Here is an 18,790-nt window from a genome sequence, read left to right as displayed (position 1 = left end):
CCAATATTGGAAGCTCCACTAGAGTCAAATCCCCAGGCCCAAACTGCGCCCCAAAAAATATGCCTCAATTGTAGGAACCTGTACATGGGTAACTGTGGTACATTTATATTATCCCTTAGGACTGTCATATCCACAAATATTGAATTCACCACAATATCCCCCAGGTATTTAACCTTCTTCTCTCCCCAGTATCGCATAGCTTCAGAAGTACGAAAGTGTGGCAAATTAGAATTCATCCACAGTGGTAATGTTGGTGTAAGTATGGGGGATCTTATTTTAAGTATTTTCTGTGAGGCTTGTCATGCTATGTACGGCACCTTCATCCAAGTCGGGAGATTCTGGTAATCCATGGGTCTCCTATGTATACAATTTCTTAGGACTTTAGCAAGCCTAGAAACCTTGCCTGAAGTAGTACATTAGGATTATCCAGGTCTTGGATAAGCCACCAGTTGATGTAATTTAGCCGCCAGAAAATAGGGATATAAATTTGGTAAGCCCAACCCTCCCTCCAGAGGGGCCGATAATGTGGCAAAGGAGATCCTGGAGTTTTTATTGTTCCATAAAAATGGCCAAAAGTGTCTGTCTTGAGTCACATGCTTGTTTACTTGCATACTTGCGATTGGGCTTGGGGAGTTTAAAAAATTTTTGGGGGCCCCCTAAAAAACCCCAAAAATTTTTTAAAAAATTTTTTAAAAATTTTTTTGGGGGGGGTTTTTTTTCCCCCCCCAAAAAAAAAAATTTTTCCCCCCCAAAAAAAAACCCCAAAAACCCAAAAACCCAAAAAAAAAAAAAAAGGGGGAAATTTTTTTTTAAAAAATAAAAAAAAAATTTTTTCCTTTTTTTTTGGGGCCCTTTTTCCCCCCTTTTTAAAAAAATTTTAAAAAATTTTTGCCCCCTTTTTTGGGCCCCAAAAAAAAAAAAAAAATTAAATTTTTTAAAAAATTTGGGGGGGCCCCAATATTAAATTTTTAAAAAAGGGGGAAAAAAGGTTTAAAAAAAAAAACCCAAAAAAATTTCCCGGAAAAAAGGGGTTTTGAAAAGAAAAATTTTTTTGGGGTTTTTCCCCCCCCTTTTGGGGAAAAAACCCCCCCTTAATCAAACCCGGGAAAAGGGCCCCCCCCCGGGGGGGAAAAAATTGTTGGGCCCCCCCAAAAAAAAAAAAACCAAAAAACCCGGGGGAAAAAAAAACCCCCCCCAAAAAAGGGGGGGGAAAGGCCCCCTTCATCCCCCCTTAAAAACCCGGGGGGGTTTTACTTTTTTCCTTAAAATTTGGAAAGTTTTAAAAGGGCCCCCAAAAAAATTTTTTTTAAAAAAAATTTTTTTTTTTTTTTTTTTTTTAAAAAAAAATTTTTTTTCCCCGGGAACTTTTTTTTTTTTCCCCAAATCCAAAAATTTTTTTTGGAAGGGGGCCCTTAAAAAACCCCAAAAAATTTTTTTTTTTTTGGGGGGGAAAATTTTTTTAAAAATTTTTCCCAAAAAAAGGGTTTTTTAAAAAATTTTTTTTTTTAAAAATTTGGGAAAAAAAAAATTTTTTTTGGGGGAAAAAGGGGTTTTTTTTTAAAGGCCCTTTTGGGGGGCCCAAAATTTTTTTTTCCCCCCCAAAAAAAAACCCTTTTGGGGGGGGAATTTTTTCCCCCCTTTTTGAAAAAAAAAAGGGGGGGAAAGCCCCCCGGGGTTTCCCCCCCCCCCCTTTTTTTTTTTTTTAAAAAAAAAAAAATTTTTTTCCCCCCGGGGGGAAAAAACCCCCCAATTTTTAAAAAAATTTTCCCCCCCCCCCCCCCAAAAAAACCCCAAAAAAAAAGGGAAAAAAAAAAGGGGGGAAAAAAGGGAAGGGAAAAAATTTCCCTTAAGGGCCTTTTTTTTTTTCCCCCGGGGCCCCAAAAACTAGGGCCCCCGGGGTTTTTCCCCCCCTTTCCCAAAAAATTTTTTTTTCCCCCCCCCCAAAAAAAAATTTTTTTTCCACCCCCCCATAAAAAAAAAATTTTAAAAGGGGGGGGGGGGCTTTTTTTCTTTTTTTTTTTTTCCCCTTTTTTTTTTTCCCCCCGGGGAAAAAAAGGGGGGCCCCCCCCAAAAACCCGGGGAATAACACAAAAATTTTTTTTTTAAAAAAAAAGGGGGCCCTTTTTTAAAGGGGCCCCCCTTTTTTTTTTTTGGGGGCCCAAAAAAAAAAATTTTCCCTGAAAAAGGGGGGGGTTTTCCCTTTTTTTTTTTTCCCCCCCCCCCCGGGGGGGGGGGGGAAAAGGGGAAAAAATTTTTTTCCTAATAAAAAAATTTTTTTTGGGGAATGCTTTTTTCCCGGTTTTTTTTTCCCAAAAAATTTTTTGGGGGGCCCCCCCCCCCCAAAAAAACCCCCAAAAAAAGGGGGGGGAAAAAAAAGGGAACCCCCCCCCCCCCCCAAAAAAGAAAAAAAAAAAAAAGGGAAAAAAAAAATTTTGGGTTTTTTTTTTTTAAAAAAAAATTTTTTTAAAAATAAATTTTTTTTAAAAAAACCCGGGGGGGGGGTTTTTCCCGGGGGGGGTTTTTTGGGGGGTTTTTTGGGGGGGGCCCCTTTTTTCCCCCCTTTTTTCCGGGGGGGAATTTTTTTTTTTTTTGGGGGGTTTTTTTTGGTTTTTTTTTCCCCCTTTTTTTTTCCCCCTTTTTTTTCCCCCCAAAGGGTTTGAAAAAAAAACCCCCCCCTTTTTTTTTTTTAAAAAGGGTTCCCGGAAAATTTTTTTCCCCAAAAATTTTTTTTTTTTTTTAAAAAATTTTTTTTTTGGGGGGGGGGAAAAAAAAAGGGGAAAATTTAAAAAAAAAAAAATTAAAAAATTCCCCCCCGGGGGGGTTAATTTAAAAAAACCCAAAAAGGGGGGCCCCCCCTTTAAAATCCCCCCAAAAAAAAGGGAAAAAAATTTTTTTTTTTTAAAATTTTAAAAAGTTTTTTCCTAAAAAAAAAGGGGCCTTTTTCCCCCTTTCCAAAAAAAAAAAAAGGGGGTTTTTTTTAAAAAATTTGGTTAAACACAAAAAAGGGGCCCCCCCTTTTCCCTTTTACCCCGGGGGGGATTTTTTTTAATTTTTTTAAAAAAAAAAAATTTTTTTTGGGGCCCCCCCTTTAAAAAAAAAAAAATTTTTTTTTTTTTTTCCCCCAAAAAATTTTTTTTTAAATTTTTTTTTCCCAAATTTCCCGGGGAAAATTTTTCCCCCCCCCAAAAAAGGGCCCCCCTTTTTGGGGGGGGTTTAAAACCCCCCCTTTTTTAAAATTTTTTTCCCCTTTCCCCTTCCCTTTTTAATTCAAAAAAAATTTTTTAGGGTTTTTTCCCCTTTTTTTTGGCTTTTTCCCCGGGGGGGGAAAAAAAACCCCTTTTTTTTTTCCCCCTTTTTTCCCCCGGCCTTTTAAAAATTTAAAGGGCGGGTTTTAAAAAAAAAAAAACCCCCCTTTCCCCTTTTTTTGGAATTGGGGGGGCCCCTTTTTTTTTTTTCCCCGGGGAAAGGGGAAAAAAAAATTTTTTTCCTCCTTTTTTTTTGGGGTCCCTTTTAATTAAAAAAATTTAAAAAATTTTTTTTTGGGGGTTTTTTTTTTAAAAACCCCCGGGGGCCCCCCCCCCTTTTTCCCCCAAACCCCCCCCCCCCTTTTTTTTTTTTTTTTTAAAAATTTTTGGGGGGGGGGTTTTTTTTTTTTTTTTCCCCCCAAAAAAAAAAAAAGGATAATTTTCCCCCCCCTTTTGGGGGGGGAAAAGGGCCAATTTCCCCCCCCCTTTTTTTTTTTTTCCCCCCCCCCAAAAAGGGGATGGCCCCCCCCGGGGGGGTTTTTAAAAAAAAAATTGGCTTTTTTTGGGGGGAAATTTTTTAAAAGGGGTTTAAAAATTTCCCCCGCCCCCTTAAATTTTAAAAATTTTGTAATTTTTTTTTTCCCCCAAAAACCCCCCCGGGAAAAAAAAAAAATTTTTTTTTTTTTAAAAAAAACCCCCCCTTTTTTTTTTAAAAAAAAAAAATTTTTTTTTTTTTTTTTCCCCAAAATTTTTTTTGTTTTTTTGGGGGAAAAATTCCCCCCCCCTTTTTTTTTTAAAAAATTTTTTTTGGGGAATTTCGGGGGAAAATTTTTGTTTTTTTTTTTTTTCCCCCCCCGGGGTTTTTTTTTTTTAAAAAAAAAGGTTTTTGGGTGAAAAAAAAATGCCCCTTTTCCCCGGGGGCCCCGGCCCCCCAAAAAAGGGGGGGGGGAAATTTTTTGGCTAAATTTTCCCCAAAAAAAAACTTTTGGGGGGCCCCCGGGGAAAAAACCCCAAATTTTTTGGGCCCCTTTTTTTTTTTTTAAAAAAAAATTTCCCCCAAATTTTAAAAAAAAAAAAAAAATTTAAACCCCAAAAATTCCTTTTTTTTTAAAACCCCTTTTTAATTTTTTTAACCCCCCAAAAAAATTTTTTAAAAATTTAAAAATTTTTAAAAAAACCCCCCCCCCCTTTTGGGGGGGGTTTTCCCCCCCCCCTTTAAAAAAACCCCCCCAAAAAAAAAAAAAAACCCCGGGGAAAAAATTTCCCCCCCCCCCAAAAAAAAAATTTTTTAAAAAAGGGTTCCCCCCCCAAAATAAATAAAAAAATTTTTTTTTTTTCCCAAAAAAAAGGAAAATTTTTTTAAAAAAAAAATTTAATTGTTTTTTAAAAACCAAAAAAAAAAAAACCCCCCTTTTTTTAAAAAAAATTTTTTTTTTTAAAAAAAATTTTTTTTTTTTCCCCCAATTTTTAAAAGGGGTTTGGGAAAAAATTTTTTTTAAAAAAAGAAAAAAAAAATTTAAAAAACTTTTTTAAAAAATTTTAATTTTTCCCCCGGGGTTAAAAAAAAAATTTTTTTAAAAAATTTTAAAACGGTTTTTTAAAAAAAAAATTTTAAAATTTCCCCCCCCTTTTTAAAGGGAAAAAAGCCGGTTTTTTGGGGCCTTCCCCCCTTTTTTAAAAAAACCCCCCCCCCGGGGCCAAAAAAATTTAAAAAAATTTTTTAAAAAAAAACCCCCTCGCCCCCTTTTTTTGGGGAAGGGGAAGGTTTTGGGGGAAAAATTTTTTTTTAAAATTCCCTTTCCCCCCCCCAAAAAATTTTAACCCCCTTTTTTTTTTTTCCCCCCCAAAAAAAAACCCAAAGGGTTTTTAAAATCCCCTTTGGGGGGGAAAAAAAATTTTTTTTAAAAATTTTTTTTTGGGGGGGCCCCAACCTTTTTTTGGGAAAACCACCCCCGGGTTTTAAAACCCTTTATTTTTGGGGGGGTTTTTTTCCCCTTTTAAAAAGTTTTTCCCCCCCCTTTTTTTAAAGGGGGGTTTTTTTAAAGGGGTTTTAAAGGCCCTTTTTAAAAAAAATTTTTTTTTTTGGGAAACCCCCTTTAAATTTTCCCCCCTTGGGTTTTTTTTCCCATTTTTGGGTTAAAAAAAAAAAAAAGGGGGCCCCCCCTTTTTTTGGGGGGGGAAAGGGGGGGCAACCCTTTTTAAAAATTGGGCCAAAGGGGGGGGTTTATTTTTGGGTTCCCCCCTTTTTAAAAATTTTTTTTTAAAAGGGGGTTTTTTTTTAAAAAACCAAAAAAGGGGGTTTTTTTCCCCCCCTCCCCGGGGGGGGGGGCCCCCCAGCCCCCCCTTTTTTAAAATTTTTCCCCCCCCCCCCAAAAAAAAAACCCCTTTTTTTTCCTTTTTCCCAAACCAAACCTTCCCCTTTTTTTAAAAAAACCCCCTTTTTAAAACCCCTTTTTTTTTTTCCCCCCCCTTTTTTTCCCCCTTTTAAAATTTTTAAAATTTTTTGGGGGCCCCCCTTTTTTTTTAAAACCCTTTTTAAATTTTGGGGGGAAAAATTTTTTAAAAAACCCCCAAGGGGGTTTTTTTTTTTAAAATTTTTTTAAACCGGAAAAAATTTTTTTAACCCCCAACCCTTTTTCCCCCCTTTAAGGGGGGGGAAAAATTCGGGGGGTTTTGGGGTTTGGGGGGGGGGCCCGGGTTTTTTAAAAAAAGGGAAAATTTTTTAATCTTTTTTTTTAAATTTTTTAAACCCCCCTTTTTAAGGAAAAATTTCAAGGTTTTTTTTAGGGGGGAAACCCAATAAAAAAATTTTTTTGGTTTTAAATTAAAAAAACCCAAAAACCCTTCCCCCCGGGTTTTTAAAAAATTTTTTTTTTTTTAAAATTTTTTTTTTTTTGGGGTTAATTTTCCCTTTTTCTTTCCCTTTTAATTTAAGGGGGGTTTTGGGGCCCGGGAAAAATTTCCCTTTTTTTTTTTCCCCCCCCGGGGGGAAACCCTTTTGGGGTTTTTTTTTTTTTTTTTTTTTTTTTAAGGGGGGGGGGGTTTTTTTTTTTTTTTTCCCCAAAAAAATTTTTTAAAAAAACCCAAATAAAAAAGGCCCCCCCCCAAAAAATTTTTTTTTTTTTTTGGGGGGGTTTTTTTAAAAAAAAAAAACCCCCTTTTTTTTTTTTTTAAAAAGGGTTTTTTTCCCCTTTTTTTTTTTTTTTTCCCCCCCTTTTTTTAAAAAAAACCCCCCCCCCCCAAAAAACCCCCTTTTTTTTCCCCCAAAAAAAAACCCCCCCCTTTTAAAATTTTTTTTTTTAAAAAGGGGGGGAAATTCAAAAAACCCCCAAAATTTTTTTTTTAAAAAAAAAAATTTTTTTTTTTTAAAAAAAACCCCGGAAAAAAAAATTTTAAAAAAAAAAAAGGGAAAATTAAAAAAAAAAAAAAAAATTTTTTTAAAAACCCCTTTTTAAAAAAGGTTTTAAAAATTTTTAAAAAAGGGGGAAAAATTTAAAAAAAAATTTTTTGGCCAAAAGGGGTAACCTTTCCTTTCCCTTTTAACCCCCCACTCAACCCCCAAAAAATTTCCCCCCCATTTTGCGAAAGGGGCCCCCCCAACCCCCCTTTTAAAATTTTTTGGCCCGGGGGGGTTTTTTAAAGGGATTTTCCCTTTGGGAAACCCCCGGGGGCCTTTAAATAAAAAAAATTTTTTTTTTTATTTTTTTTTAAAAAAATTTTTTTTTTTTTTTAAATTTTTTTAAAACCAGGGAATTTTTGGGGGGAAAACCAAAAAAAAAAAGGGAAAAAACGGGGGGGTTTTTTTTTTTGGGCTTTAACCCCGGGTTTTTTGGAATTTTTCCCCCCCCCCTTTTCCCCCCCCCTTTTTTTAAAAAATTTTTTTTTGGGGGTTTTAAAAAAAAATTTAATTTTAAAAAAAAAAAAACCCCCCCCCCCCCCAAAAAACACCCCCTTTCAACAAAAAACCCCAAAAAAAAAATTTTTAAAAAATTTTTTTTTTTAAATTTTTTTTTTTTTTTTAAAAAAAAAAGGGGAAAAAAATAAAAAAAAGGTTTTTTTTCCCAAAAAAACCCCCCCTTTCCCCTTAAAAAAAAAAACCCCCCCCCTTTTTTTTTGGGCCCCCTTTTTTTGGGGGTTTCCCTTTTTTTTTTTTTTTTGGGTTTTTTCCTTTTTTTTTTTTAAAAATTTAAAAAAAAAAAAAACCAAAAAAACCCCCCCAAAAAAAAATTTGGGGGGGAAAAACAAAAAAAATTTTAAAGATCCTGTTGTTGCAAAAGGCAGTGCTACAAAATATTAAGTAGTAGGAGGTGAAGGCACTTTGTATACTATAAATAATTACATGTTAGAATCAAGTCTCACAAGTGGTTGAATTGGCACATGGTTACCCATGTGAGCAGTAACGCCACGTCAAGGCTTCAACTCTTGTTACTGTCCATTCACACATCTATTGCAGCAAACGGCTCACCCTATCACTTGCTGCAATAGTTCCCTCTCTGGTCCCGCATGGAGTGATATAAACTGTCATGGGACCTTTCCTCTTCAGCAAATACTGAGAGGTATCTGACTAGTCATACACACACATAAATGGCTTTTAATCACACACTGGCTATTTAGATTTAATTTAAAGATTAGATTTTTAGTTTTAGATGATATATATACTCATGCAGGAATCATGATGGACCTATTTAGCTGACCACATATGACTAAAACTATGGGAAGAATAGGGTTGTTCCTAGTTGGCATTTTGGGTCATACACCTCTGCCCAGTCTGTACCTTCCCCCCCCCCTAATACCTGAGCTGACCTGCAATTTATTTAAAATATGGACCTGGGTGTTTTGGACTTGATATAACAAAAAAACAATATTCACATTCACACACACGTCTCACACAACCATACAACATTCCTACACAGAATATCACACATGCTACAATTATTGCTGTACTTGACTGCAGTTGATTTTTATCCTTTCGTCCTCTCCTATACACAGGTGGTGATGATAATAAAGAAGATAAAGGGAGGTTTAACATAACCCAAAAGGAAGTGTACTATACAGTCATAAATAAGTTCTTCCTTTAGTAGCCTCCCCAAGAACCCTGCTCCCCTCTAACTACTGGTTAATAAAAGTCAAGCTTGGACATCCCTATTTAAATTTAGCTTTTGGCATGCCTTTTCCGTTTCGGGGGGTTTGTCTTTTAGTTATATTTATTTTTTAAAGGCCAATTATTTGCAATTAAATAAATTTAGATGATCCAGAGGAAGGCAAAAAAACCCCTTCTGAGGCGGTCTCCAATCTGCCTCAGAAGGGGAAAAAATTCCTTCCTGACTCCAAAATGGCAATCGGACATGTCCCTGGATCGACAGTAGCCTTGTAAAGGAAATACAATGCCACATAGGGAGTGTACAGGTTCAATTCCATTGCTCCCGTATTGGCATGCCATTAATGAAGCACCAGGTTATAAAAATAACCTGATACTAGTGACTGATTCCTTGAAAGGGAGAACAGGTCATTTCCAATACAGAAATGCTTGCAGATTCCAAAAGGGAATTCAGTGTTCTCCTGTTCAAAGAATGGGTGAGCATTGCAAATAGCTAATTCAACTGATGCACATACACACACACACGGACACACACACGGACACACACGGACACATGGACACACACATAAACACACGCACATAAACACACACATATACTGGTAAGGTGGTAACAAAAAACCCTAAATAATCAGGCTCCAGGGGGTATACTTACCACTACTTACCATTACGGAGCTCAGCGACTGCTGAGTGGTAATAACCCGCCCTTCTTTCCCTAAAAGAAAATGGTTTTAAAAAAAAGTTTTTTAAAAAAGGAGAATTCAACCTATCCTGAAAAAAAACCTGTACCCCCCCCACCCCAGGTAGACCCCCCTCCCTCCTCCCCCCAGGCTAACTACCCCCCCCCCGGGGAGATGCCCCCATACTCCATACTCACCCCTCGCCACAGATTCTTCCAGCGAAGTTCCACGTGTCCATCTTCTGCGTCCTCAGTAAGCTGACTGCGAGATCGGCAATTTCCTTGTAATTCCGTGCATGCGCAGTTGCATAAACAGGCAAACTGCTCCAACTGCGCATGCACAGAAATACCGATCTCGCAGTCAGCTTACAGAGGACGCAGAAGATGAAGGCTTGGAACTTCCCTTGAATAATCTGCGGCAAGGGGTAAGTATGGAGTATGGGGCATCTCCACAGGGGTAGTTAGCCTGGGGGGATGAGGGAGGGGGGTCTACCTGGGGTGGGGGGTACAGGTTTTTTTTCAGGACAGGTTGATTTCTCCTTTAAGAGCATATGTTTTCTTTTCTACATTATTCTAGATGCTTGTCTGTCAATAGTTATATAATATCTATTATCCTGTCAATAAACTATTGTATAACATTTTATCTAAAAACCTAAAACTAGCCTAATCTTTTACATTACTGTACACTGTCTCATTTCATCTAACATTTATACTCACGATGTTAACTCTTCCTTTCTTTCTTTTTCTCTTCTCCAAGTCAAAGCCAGGGATCCCGTGCGGTGGCGACATTGATGGCAGACGCAGGTGGATGAGTTGTTGAGACGTGCAGCTTGCCATAGAGGGTATGATGTCAATTGGCCCAGGTTGTTGCTATGTCCAGGCAGTATTGTTGTTTTCCCATATTAGAACCATTGCCTTACTCCTGCCAACTCCAGCTGGGATCCACGTTGGAGAAATCTGCCAAGTTGGTTTCCTCGTTGCGAATTTGAGAGGAGAATGACTGCGGGATCTCAGTGAAGTCATCTGCTGATGGCTATATGAAAGGAAACAATGTGCTTCTTACATACTTCATTTCACTCAAGATAAGTTGTAACTTAATATGTGGCTTGAATTATCTGTAAAAAGTGATTACTGGATTCAGATATTAATACCCAGAAAAATAGAAGCAGGGTAAATTAAAATCAGACTATCAGTATCCACCAAAACTCAACGACTTTATTTTGGAAATAAAATTACAAAAAGTTTCTGAAGGCCAATGAATGAGCTATTTAAAAAGGTAACTGTCAATAAATAAATAAGGGACCCATTAACCTCACTATGGACACATGATTATCTGTCCTTGTTACAGTGATTAACCAAAGTGGAGACCAAGCTGAAGTCCAGGTTGGGTGAAATCTGAAGGTGAATTGCGTTTTATCAGTCTTGGATATTACTAGAACTTTGGGAAAGTTCCTTTTACCAACATGTTTTCATATCTAAATGAAGCCCAACCCAATGGTGGGAGCCTTAACCCAAAAGCTCCGAAGACCTCTGGCCTACCAAGTGGTGGTTGAGTAAAAAAGAGCAGCATTTTTCTGCAGTGTGAAAGTGGGTGGATGTATCATATATAGCACATGTATTTACCATTCCTGGCTGGAAAGGGGTCTTCACTCTCCGGTTCTCCAGCACTTCCCAATTCACTGTGCTATAGAAAGCGTGCTCCCTGATGTTTCCATTGATACCGATCCGCTGATTCTCGTCCATCTCCAAAAGCTAAAGAGAGACACGAATTTCAATATTGCAGGTGCTTTGTCATGTACCTCCTAGCATTAATATATATATTACGCTGATATTTACCTTTGGCAGGAGGTCCAGCATTTCCTGGCTCATATAATATGGGTAATAAGGCTTATTCTTCTTTATAGCATAGAATTGCCTTAAAATACTGCCTGATGGTGAAAATGGCAAGCTGCCCGTGGCCATTTGGTACATGGTAATCCCAAAGGACCACCAATCCACGCCTGCGTTATACTCTGCCTTTGATAGAACCTATTAAATAAAATGATTACAGAGAAAACATGAGTCATGAACTTGAGCCAGTACCTGCAGAACACCAAAATAACACGGCAACATATTAAATTGCAAATGGATTACATTTAACGTCTGTATTAATATTAATTTATATTAAATGAGCACTGATCCAATTAGGTTTGCCATTTGGCCGGTAAAAACAATGGTTGATCCCAATGTTATTAATAGGGAAAAAATATAAATATATAGAAACGCCGGTATATTTTTCCAGAAAAGGTGCAACCCTAGATCCAATATGTGTGGTATTATCAGCTAAGTAATTAAAAAAACATTCAAAATGAAGACCAATTGCAAATTGTCTTAGAATATCACTCTCTGCATGAGACTAAAGGTTAATTTAAAGGTGAACAATGCCTTTAGATCCTATGTTTGTATTTTAAATGTTTGTTGTCACCTCTGGTGCGCGGTATCCAGGGGTTCCTGTTACTCCGTTGGTCCTTGTCTGGTCAAAGATGTTCTCCGCGGCGAGGCCAAAGTCACAGATCTTGATATGGCCGTCTCTGTCCACCAACACGTTGTCAGGTTTCAGGTCACTGTAGGATAAGCATTAGGAGCAATTTACTTAGGTAACAGTTCTTGGGACCAAAATTGCCCTCCACTGCCCTTATAAGTAGGCTGCCATCAGAGTGGGGATCCTGCAGGGGGCCCATGGCAACAGAGAACCCAAAGAAATGTGAAGGTACAATTCACAGAGTAAAAAGATAATGGACCTGCAGAGGGAATTCATGGTGTTTGGGGTGGGGATGTTGACGTGTTTGAGCAGAATGGTGTGAATGTGTATAAAATATTCTATATTCTTTTAATTGAGGCCATCAGTGTCAGACTGGCCCACCGGGATACCAGGAAAACTCCCGGTGGGCCCAGGTGTCAGTGGGCCCTCATGCTGCTAAACTTTTGGCCTATTTCCTGGCCATTCCCTATTCTATGAGAACAAAGAGGCTAAATAGATGGAATAATAGATTATAGTATGTAAAGAAAACAAACTGGGAGAATAGAGGTTGATTGAGGTCTAAGGTTTTTGGGTGGGCCCCTGGTGTCCCAGTCCGTCACTGGGGGCCATGTTCTACTTTGTTGGATTTGCCCAACTCCGACAGGGGCCAACCGGGCAGTGGGATAAAAACCTGGGCTTAACTATGTATTATGGGGTCCCATGACTTCTAACAGCACCTGCAGTCTGACTATGTAAGTGCTTTCTTGTATTGGCTCATTTAAGTTGGGAGAGATGAGTAGCTACTATGGGAAATGCTTGCCTACAGCACATGTAGTTGTGACAGTCCATCGTCACACAGTGAATGTATGTGTCAGAAAGCACATAAAAACAACACAATACACTGAGAATTTACTCACCGATGAATGATGCCCTTAGAATGCAGGAACTGGAGGGCAACCACCATCTCCGCTGTGTAGAACCTTTTACAAAAGAAAATCATCATTGTTCCTATATCACATTCATTACATAGGATTTTTACAGTTAACTATAGAGTTGCCTCATAGTGTTCTCTGTGCTGGCATCTGATGCAAATATCTAAGGGGCCAATTCACTATGCGCCGAAGCGCCTAACCGCTAGCTTGAATTTGACAGCATTGGGCATTTTCGTTACTTTTCGTAACGGACGCTGGCGTAAATTCGCTAGTGTTACTTCGCACCCTTACGCCTGGCGAATTTGCGCAACGGATGTAACTACGCAAATTCACTAACGTGCACATTGTTGTGAAAGCTAACTTTTACGCCAGACTTCCTTCGCCACCTCAGACCAGGCGAAGCGCAATAGAGTAGATAGGGATTGCTTCAAAAAAAGTTAAAAAGTCCCAAACAACGCTGGCGTTTTTTCTTTATTATCGGTGATAGGCTGAAAAAGATCGAAAAATTGTAGGGGCTCCCCTCCTTCCCCCCTACATTTCCTAGCTCATGACAACTTAACTATACAGTGGGCACATGTGTAGGGCAAAATAAAAATTTTACTTGCTGTTTTGAAGGTTCTCCCAGGCTTGTGTAGTTCTGCTACTTATACCTCCATGTAACTTCAATTTGGCGCCGTATGCAAATTAACCATCGCTAGCGTAACTTCGCTTTTCTTGGCGAATTAACGCTAGCGCAACTCCGCAACCTTACGCTACCCCTGAGCACAACTTTGGAGTTTAGTGAATTTGCGCAGCGCTGGCGAAAATATGCCTGGCGAAGTGCGGCGAAGCGGACGCTGGCGCAACTACGAAGCTTAGTGAATTTGCCCCTAAGTGTTAAACCAGAAAAATGAAAAATGGAAAATGTATGAAACAAGCCCAGTATAAAAAGTACACTTTCTAATGCAATTCCTCTGCAATGGCCCATTGGTTGGGGCGGCTGGGAGGTGTGATATTGTAAGTCTATGGCATCTTTTAGCAGCTCATTTGGCATTGGCCAGAATCTAAAGATTGCCAGTCTGGGCCTGACAATATACAGAAGAACACAATTCATTAAGTGGGCAGCTTAAACAGAGGAATAAGCTCTACATGGACCTTTGGAATATGTAAATATGTACCCCAAATTTCTCTGTAATAACAATTCATATTATTCCTGTAGAAAGCAGCCCTGTACTTATCTATGCAAGGGTACAGGGCCCAGCTGCATCTTGCACCCACTTAACTAGAGCACCTGAATGAAACACAAGTTAGGGTGCAGGAAAGGGGACACCACTACTCAAGCTTGTCCCTCAGTAATACAGTGCTGTCAGAGAACAAAAACCTATTAAGGGCCAAGAGGTAGACGGTGAGAAAAGTATGAAAAACATGGTGGGCTGCAGCTATTCTTTCCAGTTTGCTCCGTATCCCATGTACTGTAAATGGGTCCTAATGTCACTTACATGATTCTTGCCATTGGCAGATTTCCTTTGCGCAGAATCATTTGCATTAAAGATTTCCCGCTGGCATACTCCAGGACGAAGAAGGCTTCCAGCTGTTAAAGAGAGAATAGAAGAAGGTGAGACATAGAACATCCAGCCTCCCACCCAAAAATGTTAAAACAGCCTGAATAGAAGTGGTAATGTGAATAAGTGCAAAGCAACATCTTGGCGCTCCATGGAGAAATAGAAACAGCCATGTATGAGGAGCAAATAAGACCCCAACGCATAGTTTGTCTAACACTGGTCTAATTATGCTAAAAGTTAATTTAAATGCTAGAGATTATATGCAATTAATAACAGTATCATTTACCTCTGATTGAAAAGCTGCATATGAATGGCATAAAAATGGGCATCCTCTAGTGACCGTTAGCACTCGGGCCTCCTTCATCATGATGTTGAAGTTGTTCTTGTCTGGATTTTTCTGCATGATCTTTACTGCTACCAGTTTCTTCTTCGGGGTAAACGAAGCCAACATCACCTAATAATGAAGGGAAAATATTAAAAATGACATGGTGTATGGTAAAGGTAAATGCTAAACACTGAGAGGCTAAAATGAAAAAGTTATTTGTTTTACTTTACACCATAGGTGGAGAATAATGAAGATTTCTGGAGGTTCAGTCTCCCCAATTAGTTAGAACCAGTGATTCCCTCCCCAATATAAATGTCGACGTTCTATATCACCGCTTTATACTGATATTCTTAGAACTGTATTTTCAAAACAGTGAGTAATAATACTAAACTACTTTATTCTCTCCTATGTTTTCTTCTTCCCTAGAATTTATACCAAGAGAAATCATGGGAAGTCCTTCACTTACCCGGCCAAAGCCTCCTTTTCCCAGCTCTGAATAAAACCTGTAGTTCTTAATATCCAGGGGGACAGGTCTGCTGATATCCACACAGAGTTTCTTCGCTGCGCTTCCACCTTGTTAGGGAAAAAAACTCCATTAGTACCATGTATTACAAATAACCTGTACATAGCATATATTAATAAACCCATCAGCAAGCACAAAGCAGGGCTCCTTAATACAAGGCAGCACAAGCGGAGAGGGGACACCTACACCTATGTGCCTCCCCTAGGCGGCCCCCATGAATACATCTCCCAGAAAACTTAAACCCTTGATTAAATATTGAGAAATGCTGGAAGTCTGTGTTTCTGACAAATTGACACAGCAGACCATTAGTGCTAGTGATGTTCATAAGAATCAATCAGTAATTAGATTTGAACAGTTACATACAAGGTAGAAAATTAAAGCAGGTCTGATTGGTTGACATTGGCATCACTTTTTTCTTATACTATAAAAAACCACCCCGATTGGTTGATACTGGCAACATCACTGGTTATTTTTATTTTCCCTATGTTATAGTAAACCAGCCCTAGTTTCATACCAAGATTAAAAAAAGAAGAAGAAAGAATGAATAAAAAGATGGGAAATTTTTAATCACAACAAGACCTTGTGTAAATCAGCAAGCTATAAACATCAGGCAAACATATTAATTGCAGGAATCCTTATAAAAAGACATCCCAGCAAGTTAGTGCAAATAGATCCTATGGGGCCACTTGTTATTACTAGCAAGTTAGGGCAGAGATTAAACAAAAAAGCTACAACTACGTTTTCTTACCTTCTAAGGGATCCTCTGGACTTCTTGATCTTTGATCCTTATTCACACCTTCACTGGTCTTTTCCAACTGACTTTTCTTTTTTTCTAACTTTTCACTCTTCTCTATGGGGCTTTTCTCCTTGTCTTTTAATTCACTCCTTTTGTTTTTATTGCTCCCATCTTGACGGGTCTTCTTTTCCATGGGGGGTTTCTTCTTCTCTTCTAACTCATCTCCACTCCTTCTCCTTTTATTTCTCCCATCTTCACTGGTCTTTCTTTCCATGGGGCTTTTCTTCTTCTCTTCTAACTGTCCTTCACTCCTTCTCCTTTTACTGCCCCCATCTTCACTGGTCTTCTTCTTCACCAGACTTTTCTTCTGGTCTTCTAACTCACCTTGACTCTTTCTATTATTGATCCAATCTCCACAATTCATCCTTTGTATGGGGCTTTTCCTCTCTTCTATCTGTCCTTCACTCCTTCTCCTGCCCCCATCTTCACTGGTCTTCTTTTTCGCCAGGCTTTTCTTCTTGTCTTCTAAATCACCATCACTCCTTCTGTTATTGCTCCTATCTCCACTGGTCTTCCTTTCTTTGGGGCTTTTCTTCTTCTCTTCCAACTCCCTTTCTCTCCTTCTCCTTTTACTGCCCCCATTTTCACTGGTTTTCTTTTTCACCAGGCTTTTCTTCTTGTCTCCTACATCTCCATCACTCCATCGCCTTTTCTTGACTTGTCCTTCCTCCTCCAAATTCAGACTCCTCTTCTTCCTCACCTCCATGTTGATCTCTCCTCCTATACTGGTTTTTCTATTTTTATTTAAGCTCTATCGCAAATTATCCGCATTTATCTATCGCCTCTCTCACTCCATGTCTCCTCTCCTCACTGTCCAAACGGCAGTTGGTCTGAACCAACTGAACAGGTAACTGAACTAGGTGAGACATGTGACCACCAGCAGTGTCATGCGGGCAGGCAACATGGAGTGACATGCAAGCACTAGAGAGCTGAGGACATTGCCATGGCACTACAGAGATGGAAAACTTCACTAAGAGCAAATGTTTTAAGTTGATTGGGAGTCATCAAGTTCAGAATAAAGATTTGTTATCTGGAAACCCCAGGTCCCAATCATTCTCAATAACAGGTCCCATACCTTACTTAGCAGTTGTCTTGGTTACCATTCAATGGTGGTGAAGAATCGGAGAATTTCAGATTTAATTCACTAGGGGGGTTGCCTAACATTTGCATTTGCCCATTTTCCTTGTCCTTTAAATAAACACAAGGTATGTTTGATAATGCAGATCACAATATGTGTTAAATACATCTCATTCAGTGACATCACTAACTTGGGAAATGCAGCCTTTATAATGAGCCGTGCCCATGTCGGATACTCCTATCTATACGTCCTTCCAAATTTCATCCATTGGCTTTGTTGCTGTAGTACCAAACCACGCAGTACCAAAGAAAACATGCTGAATATTTGGGGCTATATCATGATGTCTTCACTTGAAAAAAGGGGGGATTATCTGCACCAGGTAATAAAGTATTTTATACTTTAACTGGTTGGAGTTCTTGCCCGTTAGGAAAAATAAAAACATTGAAAATACGTGTGTGTGTAATGTGGTTATGCACAAAAATGTGTGGCTTTTGCTCTAATGCATTTGGGGTACCTTATCCACCTGTCACAGATTCTTATAGGTATTGCCAGTTAGCACTTTTGTCATTGTGATTTTGCAGTGACAAAACAAAGCAGAGGACCCATAATGTGTATTAAAATTACTTTATTACAGTTGATTCTTTTAACATTTCCTTTGCTATGATACAAAGGATAATTACAAACAAAATATTACATAGGATTTATTTTCTTTCCTTTTTCTCACAACTTTGTAACAGCCTCAAAGGAACAGTTCAGTGTAAAAATGAAAACTGGGTAATTAGACTTTGCAAAATAAACAAAGTTTCCAATATAGTTAGTTAGCCAAAAATGTCATCTATAAAGGCTGGAGTGACTGGATGTGTAACATAACGTAACAGAACAGAACACTACCTCCTGTTTTTCAGCTCTATCACTCTCAGTTAGTCAGTGACTTTAAAGGAGAAGTAAACCCTAAAATCAATATGGCTGAAAAGGCCTTATTTTATATACTGAACTTATTGCACTAGTATAAAGTTTCAGCATATCAATAGCGGCAATGATCCAGGACTTCAGACTTGTCACAGGGGGTCACCATCTTGGAAGGTGTCTGCGCCACTCACGTACTCAGTGGGCTCTGAGCAGCTGTTGAGAAGCTAAGCTTAGGGGTCATCACAAATTATCAAGCAAAAATTAGGTTGGCCTGTAATATAAGCTAATGCTACAGGAATGAGGCAATATGCATCCAAATGTGCATCTTATCTTGTTCCCAGGGGCCTCAATGCAGGTTATTTTACATTTGAATGTGTCTCAAGGGTGAAAAAGGGGACCCCCTGCCCAGGAACTAATTCTTCCCTCTAGCTAGCCTAACCTATCCATGGCCTAAACACGCCTAAGCCTGGCTGCTCATAGCCACACTCAGGAGTGCCCAGCACCAATCACATTCACTTGTGGTACCGGGAAGACAGTCCCGATTTTGACAGCTCAATCCCGAATAGTTACGGAAATTTCCCCGATTTTCTCTTTGATCTCCTGCACTGAACAGACAGGAAAAGATATAAAGTTTCTGAAAGCTAATTGGATATTGGCAGAAAACGTGGCAGGTGCACTTGAATACTTTTGTAACAATTTTAGATAAGTAAAGAAGCAATTGTAACAGTTTAAGATAAACAGGTCTAATATCTTGAGGAAACTGTGAGTTGCAGTTTAAAGGGCAATTGGCCTTCATTAGCAAGCACACTTACAAAGTACAGAAATGTGTTCAAACTTTCATAAGCTGCCATCATTTGTAAAATGAACATGGTAATTAGGGGGTGTGGCCACAAAATGGGCGTGGTCGAAATGGACCGCAACCAATGTTTGTGCCCCTCTTTCTATTTCCAAACTGTTGGGAGGGAGGCATTGATGAAACTTGTGTCATTAAACATTTACTTTTGCAAGCCCTTAACCTTTTTATGAAACAGCCCCAGATAAAAGTAAAATGTAGGAACTCTACTGGGGTCTGGCACATACAGTGAAGTTATTTCAGAGCCATGTGCACTTTTGCCATTGCCAGGCCGGCGGCAGCAGGAGGCCTCGCTCTGCCCCTCAGACAAGTGT

At 38.7% G+C, this 18,790-nt stretch overlaps 1 protein-coding gene and 1 long non-coding RNA gene across 2 annotated transcripts; both read right to left on the bottom strand.

Moving 5' to 3' along the window:
* Positions 1-7,674: 7,674 nt before the first annotated feature.
* LOC121399909 lies at positions 7,675-10,058 on the bottom strand. Its single transcript, XR_005965335.1, has 2 exons — positions 9,737-10,058; positions 7,675-9,055 (listed from the first exon to the last, which is right to left on the bottom strand). It is a non-coding gene; the product is annotated as an uncharacterized LOC121399909 (long non-coding RNA).
* A 1,060-nt stretch (positions 10,059-11,118) lies between these two features.
* LOC121399904 (protein kinase C delta type-like) lies at positions 11,119-14,883 on the bottom strand. The gene is made up of 5 exons (XM_041581859.1): positions 14,784-14,883; positions 14,279-14,446; positions 13,930-14,021; positions 12,437-12,499; positions 11,119-11,622 (listed from the first exon to the last, which is right to left on the bottom strand). Exons 2-5 carry the CDS (start codon positions 14,441-14,443, stop codon positions 11,466-11,468), a joined length of 477 nt encoding a protein of 158 aa, XP_041437793.1. The 5' UTR covers positions 14,444-14,446; positions 14,784-14,883; the 3' UTR covers positions 11,119-11,465.
* Positions 14,884-18,790: the final 3,907 nt, after the last annotated feature.

This window comes from Xenopus laevis, chromosome 2L, assembly GCF_017654675.1.
Source record: "Xenopus laevis strain J_2021 chromosome 2L, Xenopus_laevis_v10.1, whole genome shotgun sequence".
NCBI classification, from domain to species: Eukaryota; Metazoa; Chordata; class Amphibia; order Anura; family Pipidae; genus Xenopus; species Xenopus laevis.
The sequence above is the reverse complement of the archived record's forward strand: the minus strand, read 5'-3'. Positions and strand labels throughout refer to the sequence as shown.

Bases quoted from the DNA above. Each gene is read 5' to 3' on its own strand.
- LOC121399904 (XM_041581859.1), bottom strand. From the start codon at position 14,443: ATGTTGGCTTCGTTTACCCCGAAGAAGAAACTGGTAGCAGTAAAGATC. The intron at 14,022-14,278 runs GTAAATGATACT...TCTCTTTAACAG, and splicing joins ATGCAGCTTTTCAATCAGAG to CTGGAAGCCTTCTTCGTCCT. The intron at 12,500-13,929 runs GTAAGTGACATT...CTTTTGTAAAAG, and splicing joins CTGCCAATGGCAAGAATCAT to GTTCTACACAGCGGAGATGG.